The sequence below is a fragment of the Colias eurytheme genome, chromosome 9, assembly GCF_061535395.1.
Source record: "Colias eurytheme isolate Ceu_HAF_F1 chromosome 9, ilColEury1 Martin Lab GWU primary, whole genome shotgun sequence".
NCBI lineage: Eukaryota > Metazoa > Arthropoda > Insecta > Lepidoptera > Pieridae > Colias > Colias eurytheme.
In genome coordinates, this window is record NC_142988.1 from 1,587,158 (window position 1) to 1,606,417 (window position 19,260).

Below are 19,260 nucleotides of genomic sequence, written 5' to 3' on the forward strand. Positions count from 1 at the left end.
TAAAATATAAATAATAGGTATTTTTCTTACATAGCTTCTCTGTTTCTACTGCTCTGTTAAAAATTAAAATAATAATATACCACTTTGATCCGACCACAGACCTAGCAATATAAAATATTGTCTGACAGGAAAATAGGAAATAGTAATCTGTGTGGTTTAGTTGACATTTTTAATTTTCAAATTGTGTTTTGGCGCCCAAATATTGAATTTAATTGAGTTTATTTTACGTGCATAAGTTTAAGCTATTTAATAAATGAAATATAGATTGCGATTAAACTATGCAATGCCAAAAGAATTCTAACAACCCCGATGAGAATTGTTTGGGTTTGATGAACGATTCCTTACTGCAGGACTACAAAACTTCGCTAACTAGGTAATATTTCTTAATTTGTTTGGTATACTTAAAGTTAAATATTATTAAATACACTAATAATTATACTTCTACAATAGCTCTTCAAATTTAATTTCAAACACAATACTGAAAGATGTAGTCTTCAATAACTTTTCGAAAAACGACAAAGTTCTCGATTGTATACTGGATTCAGCAAACTCGCTTACTCAAACTAATCAAGAAAATAGTTGCGCTACCTGGAGGAGTTCCTTAAGGTATGTAGGTACTAAATGATTAACAATAATGTTAATAATCTTTAGGAGTTTGTAAGATAGTGTCTGATATTTATTTTTATAATTTTAGTACCTTCAATGATCCAGTCACGTTATTCGAAAAATCGTTATCCGCCTGTAAAAAATGTGAAAAGCAGAAATATTCAGGCTTGCAGCATTTTATTAAAAACGAATGCAAATGTAAAAACACAGCTGCAAACACACAAACTGAAAACTTTTCCATTAAGCCACAATTATCAGACAATTCAAGTCAAGAGAGATCCGGTGATGAACAGAAAACATCTAAACCTAAATTTAATCGATTAAGATCAAAACGGCCCATTAATACTACTTCAATAGACTCATATCCAGATTTTGATGATGTACGCAAAGCTAAAGTAGAAAATAATTTAACAATTGAAGAGGAAGAGGATAAGGCTCATAAACAGCAGGTTGCTAAAATAACATTTAAAACAGCTAAAGAGCAATTGTTATCTTCAAACCCAGCAGCTAAAAGGACATTAGGTGCTTCGAGGAAGGCTCAAGCTAAATTTGTGTCGCCTATGCTGGGAGCTCAGTAAGAATTCATTTAATTTAATTTATTTATTTGATGTTTGTATAAATACTTCGTTGGTGTGGCCGAAATGCTGTTTTTTTTATTATTGCAATTTAAATAGTGTTTTTGACATACTCATGTCTGTCTGTATACATTAAGAATACTTTTTTTCCTTTCAGAGATAAACAAGAATCAAATGAACCAACAATAACTGATGAGAGATTAAAACACATTGATCCTAAAATGATAGAATTGATTGAAAGTGAAATTATTGATAAGGGAACTCCTATAGGTTTTGATTTTTTTTACATTTTTTTTTAAATCATTTATTGGTCTTCTTTAATTCTTTTATTTAAAAAAAATCCTGGCCTTAAATTTACAAAAATCACAAACATCTACAGTTTTCTTTAGCTCATTTATTAAAAAAAAAATGTTGTGTGGTTTTATGAAACCACGGTAAAAGTGAAACTGTTCGAACGGTTCCGAACACTGCTTTGTGTAGCGCATGTCGCGTGACGGTCGGCTGCCGAGTACGTATACCTACTCAGCAGCCGCGATACACGCGACATGCGCTACACAGACCAAAAAGTTTGAGACGATGTAATAAAAGTTTCACTTTAATATCAGCATATTTTAAACCCAACAATATTTAATCATTTTGAAAAAAATCAAGCAATAATGATTATTTCATTTATCAATCAGGATGGGAAGATATAGCAGGATTGCAAATGGCCAAATCAGTGATTCAAGAAGCGGTAGTGTGGCCGTTGCTTCGACCGGACATATTTACTGGTTTGAGACGACCACCCAAAGGCATTCTGCTGTTTGGTCCTCCAGGAACTGGCAAGACATTAATTGGTAATATTATTAGTAAACTAATATTTTTTAATCAAATTAATTAAATTTTTAGTTTTAAAATATTGGTATGCTTTATTATTTAAAAATTTTAAGACTAAAAAACAAAATAACTATACTGATAAAAATTTTTTTATTTTTTATTCTCTTAAGGCTGCAGTCTAGCAAAATTGCGTTTTCAAAAGTTATTTGACAATTTTTTCCCGGCTAATGAAATGATAAACTGAATTTTTTTTTTCTTGTTTATCAATTAGTGTTATATACGCAATGCGCGTGAATTTTTTCACATTTATAAAGTTACTTTATTTTACCTTAATCAGGCCTTCAAGATAAGTCTCTTTCCCCCAAAGACATTTCGAGCTAAGTTTGTGCACTCACTACGTTGCAACCGATTACAATTTACACAATCTGATCAGCACATTATTATCCTTATATAGTCGTTATTAAAAACTGCTGAATACAATTGCCGAAAAACTTATGATTTTCTTAATTAGAACGTTATAAATTCATTAAATTTCCCATTTTTTGCCTTACAAAATCTATTGATAAATACTGCTAAAAGTTATTTTTTCCATTAATTTATTCGAGTTGGTTGAAGACCAATGAGTATTAATCCTTTAAAAAAAATTTTTTTTGAATTTTGATAATTCTTTAAATATTAAAAAAATATTTAAAATAATTAGGAAAAATCCTAGCGAATTTCTTTAGTCGCGCTCCTTGGGCCGGAGCGTTCTGACGTGTGCTCTACGCTCGATTTTCCTTCATACCGAAGTGAAAGTTGCTCTACTTCATTAAATTTAATATTTTTGTTAATTGATTATTTTCGTTCATATCGATATGATGACAGTAGGAGAGGTCAGAAAAGCTTTGGCGCGTCTAAAACCCAAAACTTCTGCTGGCCCAGATGGTATACCAGCATTCATATTTAAAGATTGTAGTAGGGTGCTGGCTGAACCTCTTCAACGCATATTTAACGCCTGTTTACACTCTAACATTTTTCCAAATATATGGAAAACGTCTCGAGTTATTCCTGTTCCTAAGGGTAAAGCGGGGCCGATCATCAGCGAATACAGACCAGTAGCCGTTCTTTCAACGCCAGCAAAAGTTTTTGAATCGGCAATACAGGCGGGTGTGTATTCGCAGGTATCAGCCCAGCTATGCGAGGAACAACATGGATTCAGACCGGCGCGAAGTACTACTACTAATCTACTCAACTTAATGGCATACGTAGTACCTGCAGTGGACACTGGAGTTCAGGTAGATGTTATCTACCTGGACTTCAAAAAAGCCTTTGACACAGTAGACAATGATGTGCTATTGGGAAAGCTTGCGAAGGTGGGATTTACTCCGAAACTGATAAAATTCTGGGCCTCCTATATGAAAGACAGACAACAATATGTCGACTATAATGGCTGCGAATCGCAGTCATATTTCACTAGATCAGGTGTAAGTCAGGGAAGTAACCTCGGTCCTTTAGAGTTCACTATAATGATTAATGACCTGCCGGACGTCCTCACTTATGGTCAGTGTTTACTATTCGCAGATGATTTGAAATTATACGCCGAAGTAAGAAATCTATCGGACTGTGAACGCCTACAAAATGATGTTTCTATGATCCTTCATTGGAGTAGTCAGAACAAGCTTCACTTCAATCCGGCTAAGTGTTCAGTAATGAGTTTCCATCGAACTCAGTCTCCTCTCTTGTACGACTACAAAATAGGTCCAGTTTCAATTCAGCGTATGACGCAGGGTAGGGACTTAGGCGTTTGGTTCTCTTCTGATCTAAGATTTCGTGACCATATAATAAAAACATGTAAAACGGCATACAGGAACCTTGGATTTGTTTTGAGACAGGCTAAAGATTTCACTAACATTACAACCCTTAAGGTCCTGTATAACGCGTTAGTAAGAAGTCGTTTAGAACATAATGCAGCAATTTGGGCTCCTCATGAGGACAAATATAATTTAATGTTGGAGCGGGTCCAAAATAAATTCATGAGACACTTATATTTAAAATTGTACGGTGTATATCCTTTTTATCCGTTGATGTACCCAACCTTATTTGTATTGGGTATGGTGGGGTACAATCAATTGAGTGTACGGCGAGATTTTTCGCTTGCCGTTTATATTATAAGTCTTCTTCGTGGTAGGGAACAGAACTCAAGACTACTTGAATGTGTGAGTTTCTGCGTCCCCACCAGATTCGCGTGGAAACGGCACCGTTCACCACTGTTGCTAGTGCCCACAGCACGAACTAACCTTCTTGCGAAAGCACCAATGGTACGGGCCATCCGCATAATAAATGAAGCGCACGAAAGAGCGGACTTATTTCATTGTCCTATGAGTGAATTCGCAAGGGTGATATTGCAGTTAATCTGTTATTGTTAGTAAGTTCTTTAAATTTTTCTATGTCTATGTTAAGTTATGTATGTAATTTTTATTTAGTATATAAGTAGATAAGTTTCTTTTGTAAAATAAAATTGTATCTGTGTCGCATTGGGTATCGTCCTGTAATGGCATGTGATGTTTTTTAAATAAAAATAAAAAAAAATAAAATAAAAAATTTTTATCTTAGTTTTGTGCAAATATTCGTATTTTTAAACATTTGATTTCGATATGGAAAATAAACGAAAAAAATACGCGTGTAACTACTAGAAAAAAAATTATCTTCGAACATAAAGTTAATGAAACCAAATAGATTGCAAAGGTGATTGGCAACAATTTCTTTATTTTACGGGGTGTCAGTAAAGGGATGTATATTTCTTTAAAACTAAAGTAAGCTCATAAATTTTCTTATAATATAATTTTTTTGAAGTTCCAAAAATGTTTATTTTTCGTTTGAGAAATACGAAATATAATATAAACTTGTATTGAGAACTTGAACTTCCCAAGTTCATCCGGGGAAATCCCCATACGGGGAAAATGATTTGTTTACTCCAAAATTGGTCCGAGGTGTTTTAATTTTTTCTTCTAGTCATTTTCAACGTAGCGGCATGTTGTTTGATTATTAATTTTGTAACTTAAATACAGGATGTTGGTTTTATATTCTGATCTTACAGACGCGCTGACAAATTTAGTCCGCCATTTCTAGTTTAGTCTACCAACTCTAAGTACCAATATTAAAACGAATGGATTATCATCACATCATCAAAACTCTGATGTAATGGAAGATCACAATAACATAGAAAATTCAGTGGGTGTTGAGAACTAAACAAACAGAAGTAACAGAGACGCGAAGAATAAAAAAAGAGGACGAAAACGATAATTCGTTGATGCTTTCCCTTTTCGACGTATTGTTAGGGTACATCACCAATCTGCAAAAAACAAAACTGATGATTCCCAATTGCTGATTAAAAATGAAAAACAAATAATCGACAACAGTGGTGAAAATTTGCTGATCACAATGAAACATCCTTCAGTGGTAGCAGATTTACTCATTTAAAATGTATCGGTGAACAGCATAAAGGAGAGGAGGACAGGAAAACATTATGAATGTGGATGGTGGATTGTATACAGGGTGTAAATCGATAAGTATGTGCAGGCGATTATGACGTTATTATTGCAGGTATCAAAAAACTTAAAACTGATATCGAAATTACTTTACTTAATGAGCAAAATGACAATAATAACTTTTTAAAAGTATAACGAGAAATATCTAAAAAATTTACTTTATACACTCCCATATCAAAAAGGGAAAATGGGACTAGTAGAAGTTAAATGTCTAATTCCGGCAAAAGACATGAATGCGGAAGATGCGGTTAAAAAAAATTTAATATTTGAAATACAATGCAAAAAATAACACTTTTGTCATAGATAAGAATCATGACAATTTTTTCCAAATTCAGGGACAACTAAACGTTGCAGAAGCAGAAGTCTGCTTATTTGCTGTTTGGACTGGAGTGAATCATTCGTTAAAAATAGAATATATAAAAAAGTATGTAACGTTTAGGCAAAATAAAATGATGGACCATTATCAAGATTTTACATAAATTGCCTACTGTCAGAATTGATTGATTCGAGACTTCAGCATTCGATGCCCATCAAGGACCCATCCTATATCATTCAAGCGATTGAAAAAAAAGAGATAAATCCAGTGCAACAGATAAAGCATCAGAATGCTAGCAAAAGATTTATTAGGTTTATCAATATAAATCTATATATTATACATAATATAATAAATCTGTAGAAGACGCGAAGACTGACATCCGCGCGGACGGAGTCGCGGGCGGAAGCTAGTCAGAAATAAATATCTTTTGTTTTCATTTGCGTATTTTTCTATTTTATAATTTTTTAACACAAATATTACATTTTTTTATTATATACAAAATTTGTTTATCCGTTTTATTACCTAGTTAAACTGAACAACTTTCACTAAGAAACTTAGGTCGAAAAAAATGTATAGAGTTATGCATTTTGTATGGAAAGCTTATTTTTTTTTATATTTCGTCCAAATTTCTTTGTAAAAGTTGATCAGTTATATAAACATGAAGTTGAAGATATCAATAGAAAGTATTCGCAAATTTTGTGTACTGATAAAAAAAAATCACCCGGTGTAATTTTCACGAAAATTGTTTCAAATTGTCATTTTTGGTACTTATTACGAATATTAAATTATACGAATGATTTAATTTTTAAAAATTAAGTGGAGCAACTTTCCCTTAGTACATTTGTATTATTTACATATAGGATGACAGGATGCATTTGTTTGCACAACTAGACCAAGCCCTTAACTACTTTAGTTTCTCGTAATTAAATATGCTGCATTATTACTGCGCGCGATAAAGGCACCTTTTTTATTGTTTTGATCAGCAGAATCTCGCGTAATATTATATTAGTTGAGTGCTAGTTATATAAGTATTCCTAACTAGATTTCCGCCCGCGGCTTCGCCCGCTCTTTCAAAGGAAAACCCGCATAGTTCCTATTCCCGTAGGATTTCTGGGATAAAACCTATCCTATGTGTTAATCCAAGTTACCCTCTATATGTGTGCTAAGTTTCATTGTAATCGGTTCAGTAGTATTTGCGTGAAAGAGTAACAAACATCCATACATCCATACTTACAAACTTTCGCCTTTATAATATAGTAATAGTTCCTAATTATTCCTTTAAAAATTAAAATATATTTTTCAGGTAAATGTGTAGCAGCGCAGTGCCGTGCGACGTTCTTTAGTATATCGGCATCGTCACTCACGTCCAAATGGATAGGTGACGGTGAGAAGATGGTGCGAGCTTTGTTTGCTGTTGCCAGGTGTCACCAACCTGCGGTAATTATTTGATTAATAAATAAATAATTTTTTTATCGTTTTTTATATGGTGGTAAAAAATTTCTCGCAAATTATATATTTTTTCCTAGCTTTAACAACTACAAAGTTTTTCATTGTGATTAAATATCAAATTCCTAAAAGGTTTAAAGATTTTTTCTTTGTGTTTACGGAGTGACGGAACTTATTGTAAAGAAGGTTTTAAGTAACAAGTAATATGTTCACAAACACACTAAGAACACATTTATACAATTTACAGGTAATATTTATAGACGAAATCGATTCGCTTTTGACACAGCGAAGCGATAGCGAACACGAAGCGACGCGCAGAATCAAAACGGAATTTCTAGTTCAATTTGATGGTGCAGCTACTGGTAAATAATATTAATTATATGTTGTTAAATTAAAAATTAAAATTTTCGATGCTAGTGGAGTATTGTGTAATGAGATTTAAAGTAATTAAAGTATTTATTTATTGAACAGGTGAAGAAGATCGCCTACTAATAGTGGGCGCCACAAATCGTCCGCAAGAGTTAGACGAAGCCGCGCGGCGAAGGCTTGTTAAGCGACTCTACATACCTCTGCCTGATGTTGAGGTAACATAATGTTTTATTAGCAAAAAAGTGCCTTTTCCCCGTTCTTGCAAGATTTCATTGCAGCTTTGCTTGCATTCGAGCCTTCCTTGATAAAAGATTATTACAGAAATAAGTTTTCTATTCAAACCAGTAGTTCCTATCGTCAAATACTGTTAATTTTAAGATCTTCAATTAATTACATATGCTTAAAAGACATTTATTCCACAGGCACGTCAACAAATAATATCCAACCTGCTACAAACAGAGAACAACGATCTAACAGACTCCGAGATGCAAGAAATAGCAAAACTAACAGACGGCTATTCCGGTGCTGACATGAAGTCGCTCTGTTCTGAAGCCGCTATGGGACCGATACGGGCTGTGCCGCTGTCGCAAATTATCAGTATTGATAGGAATAAGGTAGGTTTAGATTATTTTTTATTTAGAGGGTAGTTTGATTTTGAAGTAAAACTTCTTTAACCCATTGAGCCCCGAACGGCCCGATCGGTCCACGACACAATAGATTTTCTATTGTGTCTGTGATTCCGGGGCCTGAGTTTTTAAACGCGTTGAGAGTAAAATTTCAAGGTCGCGTCATGGCAATACCGTCATGTCATAAAGTAAAGCGACGATCTTGGTATCTTTGAATCTTGCCAAAGCAGTTTCACTTCTGACACGTTCAAACACGCTCTTTTTTTATGTGTTTTGTTTATTCAAATGCTATTAAACATTTTTTACAGTACACTAAAATAAATTAATATTATTGTAAGAATATTGATTATTTGACTATCGTAATTTTCTGTTCATTGGAGGTCCGTCCAGTAAATGCTCAAGATTTTAAAGCTGCTCTACAACGCGTGCGACCCAGTGTGTCGCAGGACGATTTAGGACAGTATGTGAAGTGGGACCAAACTTATGGACAGGGCTTTTAAGTGTTTTGTAATAAATTATTATATAATATGAAAAATTTGTTTCATTTTTTTTATATCCAAAAACCCAAACTAAGTAATTTATTTCATGGGAATCAGTGAACTCTAAATCAGTTAATGATCACACTATCAAACATAGCAACGCGGTATGGCCTTTGAAATGATCTGTTTGTATTATGATCAACAAGAGCTTTCACAAAACTGCTATTGGTTGAGTTACTATTTAATACTTAGATTTAATATATTATTTATTTGCTACAATGCTGCCAATCTTTGTAAATCAGCCTTTGCAAGTTGCAACATTAAGCAAAACTGTCACTGCCATTCCTGACTTTTGTCTTTTGACATTGTTTTGACAGTCGACTGTCGATAACATGTCAAAACAAACCGAAACCGCGGAATCGTACAAATCATGAAAATATATGAAATTATCCTGTTTTTATGTGATTTATATGAACTAAAATTACACTGTATCAGACGAATTGAAGAATTACATCACAGAATGAAATAACAATATACAACATAGAATACAATTACTCCTAGCGGATGATATACAATAATAAGAATCTATGTAAGTCATTGACTAAGTTGACCAACAATAAATTATTTGTAAATAAAAAAGGCGCGTATTATTTCTCATTATATTATTTGAATAGATTCAAAGAGAAAATGGATCCAGAAAACAGGGTAGTTGTTTTAATTGATATGGATTGCTTTTATTGTCAAGTCGAAGAAAAATTAAATCCAGATTTGAAAGGAAAACCAATAGCTGTTGTGCAATACAATCCTTGGAAAGGAGGCGGGTAAGAAAACTGAATATCAGTTACAATACAATATAAAACAAATATTTCTGTAGTGTGTGTTATAAGTGAAAAGTGAAGTTACTTGCTTTAAAACCTTGTCCATTTGTACTTACATATTATTATTTAATAGTGAATACACCAATTAATATTAAAGAATCAAGTGTATCTGACTTATTTTAATAAGAATTGTTTATTATAATATTTTCCCAGCAGAAGTAAGTTTTGTATGTTTAACATAGGATCATAGCTGTAAATTATGTAGCGAGAGCAATGGGAGTCTCCAGACACATGAGAGGTGATGAAGCCAAGGAGAAATGTCCAGAAATACAACTGCCTTCTGTTCCTTGCCAGAGAGGAAAGGCTGACATAACAAAGTAAGTTTAATAGTTAAAAAAAACAGATTTGGCATATTAACTAATACCTTATAAACAACATAAACTACATCATTGCATAACATTTCAACAATATTGATACCTATATTTTTTCCGTAATTTTATATTGTTTATTTAGATACAGAGACGCAGGCAAGGATGTAGCTAAGGTTCTTCAAAGGTTTACTACTTTACTAGAAAGAGCATCCATTGATGAAGCTTATTTGGATATAACAGCACCTGTAAGTTTTTTTCTAATGGTTGTAATATTTTCATTTAACTAATTATGATGTAGTGACACAAACATTTTTAAGTCATTTCAAAGGTTTGCTTTATTCTTATAAGTTTAATTAGTTTTTGAGTCTTGATTTGGAAAGGAGGCATCAGGGCTCTTAAAAGAAATTAAAATGCCATACCCTATATACCATGCATGCCATACCCAACCAAGGGAACAGGTTTAAACTAATTATCTATTCCAGGTACAAGAAAGACTCAAAACACTAAACATAAACACAATAACAAGTGCCATGATGCCCAATACCTTCGCACTCGGCTACGAAAGTATACACGATTTTGTGTCCAACATACACAACTATGGCGGTGAATGTATGGAGTTTGATATGGAACACGCAAGCCGCCTGCTGGTTGGTGCGGTTATCGTGAGTGAGATTAGAGCTGCCGTGTTTGAAGAGACTGGTAAAGAATTGCATTAATTATATAGCTGAGAAATTTTTAAAGAATACAATATGCGGGATTTGAACCCGCGTCTTTCGCCTCGCCGGGGAAACGCCTATCCTCTGCTCTTTTTAGTTTTTGTGACTAATGGACACCCTGGATGATTATATTCTTCAAAAATTTCCCATTAATTGAATGAATTCAATGCTATACAACTAGCAAATTATTATGATGCTTTTTAAGAAAACCTTTTACACTGCACAATATGAACACATACTCACATTCATATTAAATTTATAAATGAAAAATATTATTGCTACATGGTTTTATAGTTATAAAATAATTAATATCAGTCACAATTCAATACTTATACTTAGTTTCATAAATTTATTAAATTATAGATTTTTTTTTAATTTAAATTTTCATATTTCAGGCTACCAATGTTCAGCTGGGATCGCACACAACAAAATTCTGGCGAAACTTGTTTGTGGAATGAACAAACCAAACAAACAGACAGTTTTACCCAAACACTCCATTAATTTGTTATACAAGTAACTATTCTATTTTTTGCTCAATGATACATATGTATTACACATTTTATACACCTACTTCTATTGTTCCTGATTTTCAGAACCCTTTCCTTAAAGAAAGTGAAGCACTTAGGTGGAAAATTTGGAGATATTGTGTGTGAGACATTAAAAATTAAACTAATGGCGGAACTTCAGAAATTTACTGAAAAGGAGCTTCAATCCAGATTTGATGAGAAAAATGGGTAATGCATTTAAACATCTTGGGTTTTCTAATAATGTTCTAATTTCCATTTAATTTTGTATCACCTATAAGCTGTGAATGTTTAATATACAAAATAATAACTACTTTTCAATGATTTAATGCACACACATTCATTTTTTTTAAAGTTAGGATTAGGCAAGCATTTGACCATCGCTTCGCCTGAAAAAGCGACAAGCGTGGTCTAGGATGGAGCATGTTTGCCTAATAAGTGTCTATTCACATTTCTCTTGAATAAATCCAGCAAAAATTCATGTTCGATCTTTGCTATCAATCTTTCGTATGAACATAAAAATCTACAGGACAATAAATAAATGTTTTTACATCTACCTCATTGTACGAAAAAAACAAGTCTATTCATATTCCAGAACCTGGTTGTACAACATAGCTCGCGGCATCGATCTCGAGCCAGTGCAAGCGAGATTCAACCCAAAGAGCATTGGATGCTGCAAGCAATTCCGCGGTAAATCCGCACTAACCACCTTAGAAAATTTGAAGAAATGGCTCAAAGATCTTGGAGACGAAATCGAGGATAGATTAGAGAAAGATGCAGTGGAAAATAACAGGTGTCCAAAGCAAATGGTGGTTAGTTTTTCTACACAAATGCCAGATGGAAGGGATACCAGCAGTTCCAGGTCATATAATTTTGGATCAGAGGACGATCTGTGTGGGGAACTGTTCTCTGCTAAGGCATTGGAATTATTATTGGATAGCGCGGAAGGGTGTAAGCCTAAAGGTGCGTATGGTTTTGGAATTTCATATTTGTCTTTTTTATTATGATCAGCTCTGCTATCTTCTCTCTCTTACTCATAATTTGGACATTAAAAAACACAAATTTTAAACCTAAACACACTATTATAAGAAATAACATGTGAAGCCGGGTTAAATATTAGTTTGAATTTAATAAGAATGTACTGCGATTCTAGACAGCTACCTAATTGATGTAGGTAGTTGATAACAAATCGCAGCAAGTCAACAACTATTAGCAAAGTGAGGGTAGTTGCACAGAGTACTTTTTTATATGGTAGTTGAGTCGAGCGTCGTATAAACAACGTCCGAGCCCCTAGGCACGATTCGTACGAATGCGCCACGAGTCAATGGAACGCGGCATTTTAAAGTATTCGACAGCTACTAAAATTCTAATGAAACTTACACTCATATGCAATTATTATTTTCAGATGATGAAGCAAATAGAAAGTTAAAAGCTCCGATAAAATTTTTGGGTATCAGTGTGGGAAAGTTTGAAGATAATGACTATAAGAAAACCAAGAAAATAAAGGATTACTTTTGTGCGGGCACTTCTAAAGGAACAAGTGAGGTTAAAGAGAATATAAAACCAATTGAATCCACAAGCGAAAAAACAAACGATAAAAACACAGGCGGAAAAGAATACATCATAAAGAAATTCTTTCAACAATCTGAAGCGAAATTGAAGACCAATAAAGAACTTACAAATACCGAGAAACCAATACTGGAGTCCAGTTTAGATAAACAAGAATCCTTTTTCGCGAAGTTCTTAAATGGTAGTAAAGAAGTAGATGTAAAAAATAAAATTGATAGATCAACTACACCAGTTTGTAAGGTCGTTACTTGTGGGAATGAAACTAGTAATGATACAGATTACTCTGGATCCACAATTGATGACGAAATAAATAAAAGTGCCGCGATGTTTGAAGACGATCCAGAAGAAATTGACAGAGTCAGTAATATGAGAAAATTACTTAACAGCACGATTGTACAAAATGTAGAGACGAGAGACAGTTTTCATGATGATGAAGATAAAAACGTCAAAAATGAAAATGTTCCGGAAAATAATATAGAAACGATACAATGTTCTGAATGTGGAAAAAGTATAACATTAGATATGTTCGATACACACGCTGATTACCATCTCGCTCTAAAGCTAAGAGATGAAGAGAGACAACAGTTCCGGAAAGAAAAGGAGAGAATGAATCCTATTGATAAAACTAAAAAGCAAGATGAGAAAACAAAGAAACAAGACATTCCTAAAATTGAAGTCAAATCTATAGCGAATTTCTTTGTCAAAGTAGATGATAGTGTACCAAGTAAAATGTGTTCTGAATGTGGTAGGAAAGTGCCGGTAGAGAAATTCGCGGAACATTTAGATTTTCATGAAGCACAGAGACTAAGTAGAGAAATAAATAGGCCAGTAGCTAGTACGAATAGTAGAGAATTAATGGCGCCAGTAATGAATAATAGACCAGAAACAAGTTCAGCTAAGAGAAAAAGAAAATCAACATCGCCAGTTAAGAAACCGAAAGTGCCGTGTAAATCAATAGATTTGTTTTTTAGGCAGTGATATTTTTAATATATTTATGTGTAAAAATATGAATTTTATCTATTTGTAAAACAATGTGAATAATAAACCAATGTATTTTTAATCCTTGTCTTTTTTTATTATCCTTGTATGTACTACTAATAATAATAAACTATACCTTCATAAGATAATGTTATAAAGCTTGTTTTTACCTTAAATTTAAATATTGGCATTTCGGAGTAAGTTGCTTCACCTCTTTAACTTCAATCCCAGCACAGAATGAAATTATGTACTTAATTAGAACAAGTACTTACTACTTACACAAGTTGCAGTTCCATCAACAATTAATAGAAATGCGTTCCTAGCTAAACTAAAATGGGTTGCAGCATACTGCTTTTACTGTATAAACAGAAGTACAGGTGTCGCGGTCGCAACGGTTTATTATTGCTGGACAAAAGTGGAGGGGATGTTAGCGCATATGTACACTTGCGCCTTAGATCATTAAGTAATGGATAACACTCGCAGGCATTTCCCCTTTTGCTGAGGTATAAGATTATTCGAATCGAAAAATCTTATGCTTTCATAAAAACTACTTGCGTAATCGATTACAAACACTCTGCGTATTCGTAAAACATCGAAAGGACGTCTGCAAGTGCTCCGCTAAAAATGCCGTTTTGCACTGTCAAGTCTTGCAGAAGCAATTCAAACATGTCGAATATTAAAAAAGATGGAATAACCTTTAATTTGTGTATATTTTTTTATTTTTTAACGTACATTTCTAATTAAATGCAATTTCTAATAATCGTCGATGTATCGTTTAGCGATATGATCAAAACAAATAATCGAGTCATGTTTCGAGAGAGAAAGAGACGAGACTATCATGGAAAGAAAATATACAAATTTAATCTTTATCTACTAAGAGAGAAAGTTGAATTTAAAACGCGATAATGAACCGCATTCCTTACGAGACTATCTTTTAAAGAAATACAAATTTAATCTTTATGATCTAAGTTATAAAGTTGAATTTAGAATGCGATATTGAACCACACTCCCCACGAGACAACTTGGAATGAAATACAAATTTAATCTTTATGAACTTAGGGATAGAGTTGAATTTAAAAACTCGTCGCTTAAAAGGTCGTAAATTTTTACGACTTTCGTGACACAAATTATTTTTGTGAATGTGTGATTGTGTTTCAATAGTGTGAGTTGCCCTCCCCGCACCAAAATCAGCAGAAAGTTTAGTTAGAACATTTGCCAGCATACTCCATCCATTACTTAATGATCTAAGACTTGCGCACAAAAATGTGTAGATTCCAGATTTATTTGAAGAATATTAAAATTTAAAACTAGTCGCTTTATTTAGTTAAATATGTTACGTACGTACAAAATAACGATGTAACGAAACCGGTCGCATTATTGAAAAATAATACTTAATAAATTTTAATGAAACTAGTATAAAAAAATGTTTTACCGAACTTAAATTATAAGATTAAAAGTATCTACTTACCTATTTATTATTTTCCGCTTTTTAGTTCATCTTTTCGACTTTCGTCGGATAAATTTTTTGTGAAAAAGGTGATTATTACTGTCCGTCTGCACTATCTCATGAGTGGTCATCAAGGAGCTTTTTAGATGTTTTGAAAGCTCCGACATTCAATCACGCATTTATTTTTTGTTGTAAAGGTACGCGAGACGTGTGCCGTAGCGCGCGAGTGATCAAACATGGATCAAACCACAGACTAATAATAATATACTACGTATACAAATCAAACCAATAGGAAGCGTTGGCGCGCTACGTCCTGCGTCTCCCCGCCAAACACCCAAAAAATAAATGCTGCGCATTCGGTCAGCGCTCATAAAGCATATCGATGCGTCTTGTACTTTTACTGTATGTAGATAGTGTCTTGTATTGCGCTCTTGCGCAGCATGCATGCTCCATTTAAAATGTTTTTCACGTTTCACGTTCATAATTTTACACAGGGGCCGGGCGGCGCGGCGTGTCGATTGTGAAATATTCTCATGCTTACTGTTAGCTATATTGAAAGTTAGCGTCACTTGCATATTGAAGATATGAAAGCAATACACTTGCTAATACATACTTATTTGTATTTATCAGTCATATTATTTTGTTGTTCAGGTAACCATTTCCATTTTATTTATATATTCCAACCATTATAGTTAAATCCTGATTAGAGCAGGATATTATGTTTAAAACATTGATAGCTTGGTGTAAGAATATTTAACTCAATTATTTTGAGTTTTCAAATAAAATAGGTCCAGAAGCACCATGCACTGCCTAATAACTTAATTTCTTTATATACTTGTATAATATTATGTTAATATCTGTGCTATAGCATATACTATACAAGGCTAGGTATAGTCATTAATGAAAAACTTGAGAGGTCTGGTTACATCGGGTCAAAAATATCAGTAATAAATAAAACACATTAATATAGTACAAAGTTTATTCCTCGCACTAAATGCTGTAGATTTCATTCTGCACCTTCCTCCAGGCGTCCAGGGGACCGTGCTCGGGCCTGTACTTCACGTTGCAGCCGTCGTTGGCGAAGCGACCCTCGTCACGCAGCCTCTCGAACTCCTCACGCTCATACTTTGTGAATCCCCACTTCTTGGATACGTAGATCTGTGAACGAAATTGTAATCGTAAAATCGTTGTATGAAACAAAAGTAGCTCCTCAACTTAACCCATTGAGCCCCGAAAGGCCCGATCGGTCCATGACACAATAGATTTTCTATTGTGTCTGTGATTCCGGGGCCTGAGTTATTAACTGGGAAGTATTCCATCACATGTAACATTACTGGGATGGGCACAGCCAAAAAAATACATGATTAATGAAAGTTATTTCTAGTCTTTTCTAATATTAATAGTAAATTACAAAGTACATTTTTTATTTACCACACAATCCAAGAAATATTAAAACTAAGATGGCATCAGTATGACTATAACAGCTTTTGTATAATAACGGAAAAATATTCTACATTACATTTTTAGGGTAGTAATTTAAGTACAACTCAATATTACTTTGACATTTTGGTTACAAAAATTATTAAACACTAACATATACAATCACGAGGCAACATACAAACCCACATCCTTCACAATTCCGGTAACAACAACACACATAGTTAAGATAACACAAGTTCCTTACCTTCTGACGACCAGGGAACTTGAACTTGGCACGCCTGAGCGCCTCAATGACCTGCGCCTTCCAGCGGTCGCTGGAGCGCACCGACATGATCGGCTGTCCGATGCGCACTCGCGCGACTGTGCCTTGCGGCTTGCCGAACGCACCACGCATCCCGGTCTGGAGCCTGTGAATATATTATAATGTAATTTATTCTTACAGACATTATAAGAGCTAGCGCGCACAAGCAACTTTGTCTCCTCAATTATTTTGTCTCCGCAATTATTTTGTCTCTCCCACCTATGGGCTAGTATGAAAGCGCACGTAGCGACGCAACTTCCATAGAGTTGATGGGAGAGACAAAATAGTTGCGGAACACAGAACATTGCTCGTGCTCGCTAGCTCTAAAATATCTAGAAATGATAATTTGAACGTGCTTCTACACGTCTACTTGAATAAATAACATTTGAGTTTGCCGTGCAGTTTTACCAAATTCAACTATTTATTCACTCAACTATACCTTGTTTAGAAAAAGGACTTTTGTATTCTCAGAAAATACAGAAAAAATTATCGTAAGTTTCTTATTGGTAGTCTGCTACTTTTAGCTTTCAAAAACTTCTGTTTCACTAATTATGTGTTAATTTGTGGAATATGGGGTTGGACTAAAGCAAAGGGGGCACAGGACTTGTTGTTTATTCCCATAAAGGTAAAAACGTTACTATTGTAAAGTGGAAAACAATACTTTGCCTATGGACAAGAAACATTGACCAAAACTATGTTTTTACCTGCCATTCATTTCATTTACTTTTAGAAATCAAGTTATATTCTTATCATTAGACATCGGATTATATGCACTAACAAAATGCCAAAATATGCATGCAAATATGCACTAAAAAATGCCGAAATATGCACTAAAAACGACTGATATGCCTAAAATATGCACAATACAAAATCAAAAACCTTTATTTTTATATATATTTTAATCAATGATTGTACAAAAAAAGTGAAATTTTCTTCAAATTAATATAGTTTTTGTGGCAATATACAATTTTCGAGCGCAAATTTGTGACATTTGTCACCCGCGAGACCAGTTTTGCCACCTTAGACCTTTTCGGGCTAAATCTAGCCCTTTTCTGGAATTCAACCCGTGTTTTAAGTTTTTAGCCCTAAAAGGGTAATCTAGCCCTATTTTGAAAGGCTAAAAATTTACTTAAAATGGAGCCCATTTTGTAATTTTTTGCCATTTTACCATGCCAGAATAGGGTTTGTTTACTCGCTGAGCGTTCTGATTGGCTAATAAAGGTTAGTCAACCAATCAAAACTCCCGCTACTTAACGAAATATGCACGATTGGGGGAAAAAGGCTAAAATATGCACTAACGCCGTAAATAGAGAGTTTTATGCATTTGCATATGCAAATATGCAAATGCATATAATCCGATGTCTACTTATCATTATCACGATTTATGATGAATCATATAAATAATGGTGCAATATTTCATGACATTAAAATCATTGGTATTACAACTTGCACTTTTTAAAAGTTATTCTTTTCATGATATTATAATTTTTTTTTTTATAATTTCATAAAAAAAATAAAAAATTTCTCTGTTAAGTTACAGATGAATAAGGTCACATTATTCAATTGGGGTGGCCACATTACAAATGCATAAATTTTACCACTTTACATGACTTGACTTGGTAAGAATATTACATGAAAACAATTAACAAAACTAAGTAGAGAATAGCATTTAAATTTGACTCACCTATCAGCTCCAGCGCACGATAACATTTTGTTGATGCGGATAACGTGGAAGGGATGCAGCCGGATGCGAATGTGGAACTGATCTTTACCGCAGTTCTTCACGAGGTACTTGTTGCAGCAAATACGGCCGGCTTCCAGAGCCTCCGAGCTGAGCTGCTCGTACTCATCGGACACTAAGTGCACGCATAGCGGGAAATCGTCCACCGCCGCCTTCTTCTTACCCAAGTCGAAGATACGGATCTTCGGGTCGGGGACACCACGACAGAACCGGGATTTTGGGTACGGTTTGTTTTTACAGTACCGATAACTGAAATTAAATAGAAAAGTCGTAAATAAGTCACGCTTTCACCAAAATATAAGACGAAGAAGTAACATAACCAATGTTTACCATCTTGCTGGTCGGCGCCCCATTGTGCCCTGAAATATACAAATAAAAACACTTAGTATCACAGAACGTTACTACAATATTAATATGGATTAAAAATATTGAACTAATATTACGATTTCAATGGATAAATAAAATAACAACAATCCGCACCTTCACAGTGACACAGAGACGTCGAAAAAGAACTTTGGATAACTGTCAAAATTGTCAATTAAGTAGTAATGTTACCATTTAATGAAATATTTTATGTTTATGGTCAATCGAATTT

At 34.0% G+C, this 19,260-nt stretch overlaps 3 protein-coding genes across 3 annotated transcripts; 2 read left to right on the forward strand and 1 right to left on the reverse strand.

Annotated features, from left to right (window-relative positions):
* The first annotated feature begins 161 nt into the window (after positions 1 to 161).
* On the forward strand, positions 162 to 8,809 carry LOC149905594 (fidgetin-like protein 1). The gene is made up of 10 exons (XM_090105406.1): positions 162 to 373; positions 451 to 606; positions 695 to 1,180; positions 1,339 to 1,451; positions 1,862 to 2,017; positions 7,144 to 7,277; positions 7,534 to 7,648; positions 7,758 to 7,870; positions 8,078 to 8,269; positions 8,662 to 8,809. Exons 1-10 carry the CDS (start codon positions 279 to 281, stop codon positions 8,779 to 8,781), a joined length of 1,680 nt encoding a protein of 559 aa, XP_089961532.1. The 5' UTR covers positions 162 to 278; the 3' UTR covers positions 8,782 to 8,809.
* A 368-nt stretch (positions 8,810 to 9,177) lies between these two features.
* Positions 9,178 to 13,801, forward strand: PolH (DNA polymerase eta). Its single transcript, XM_090105405.1, has 8 exons — positions 9,178 to 9,581; positions 9,821 to 9,955; positions 10,092 to 10,194; positions 10,432 to 10,648; positions 11,061 to 11,178; positions 11,259 to 11,399; positions 11,785 to 12,152; positions 12,595 to 13,801. The coding sequence occupies exons 1-8, from the start codon at positions 9,325 to 9,327 to the stop codon at positions 13,734 to 13,736; spliced, it is 2,481 nt and encodes an 826-aa protein (XP_089961531.1). The 5' UTR covers positions 9,178 to 9,324; the 3' UTR covers positions 13,737 to 13,801.
* Positions 13,802 to 16,148: 2,347 nt separating this feature from the next.
* RpL10 (ribosomal protein L10) lies at positions 16,149 to 19,243 on the reverse strand. Its single transcript, XM_090105478.1, has 5 exons — positions 19,146 to 19,243; positions 18,996 to 19,024; positions 18,609 to 18,914; positions 16,868 to 17,030; positions 16,149 to 16,341 (listed from the first exon to the last, which is right to left on the reverse strand). Exons 2-5 carry the CDS (start codon positions 19,016 to 19,018, stop codon positions 16,174 to 16,176), a joined length of 660 nt encoding a protein of 219 aa, XP_089961604.1. The 5' UTR covers positions 19,019 to 19,024; positions 19,146 to 19,243; the 3' UTR covers positions 16,149 to 16,173.
* Between the last annotated feature and the right edge of the window lie 17 nt (positions 19,244 to 19,260).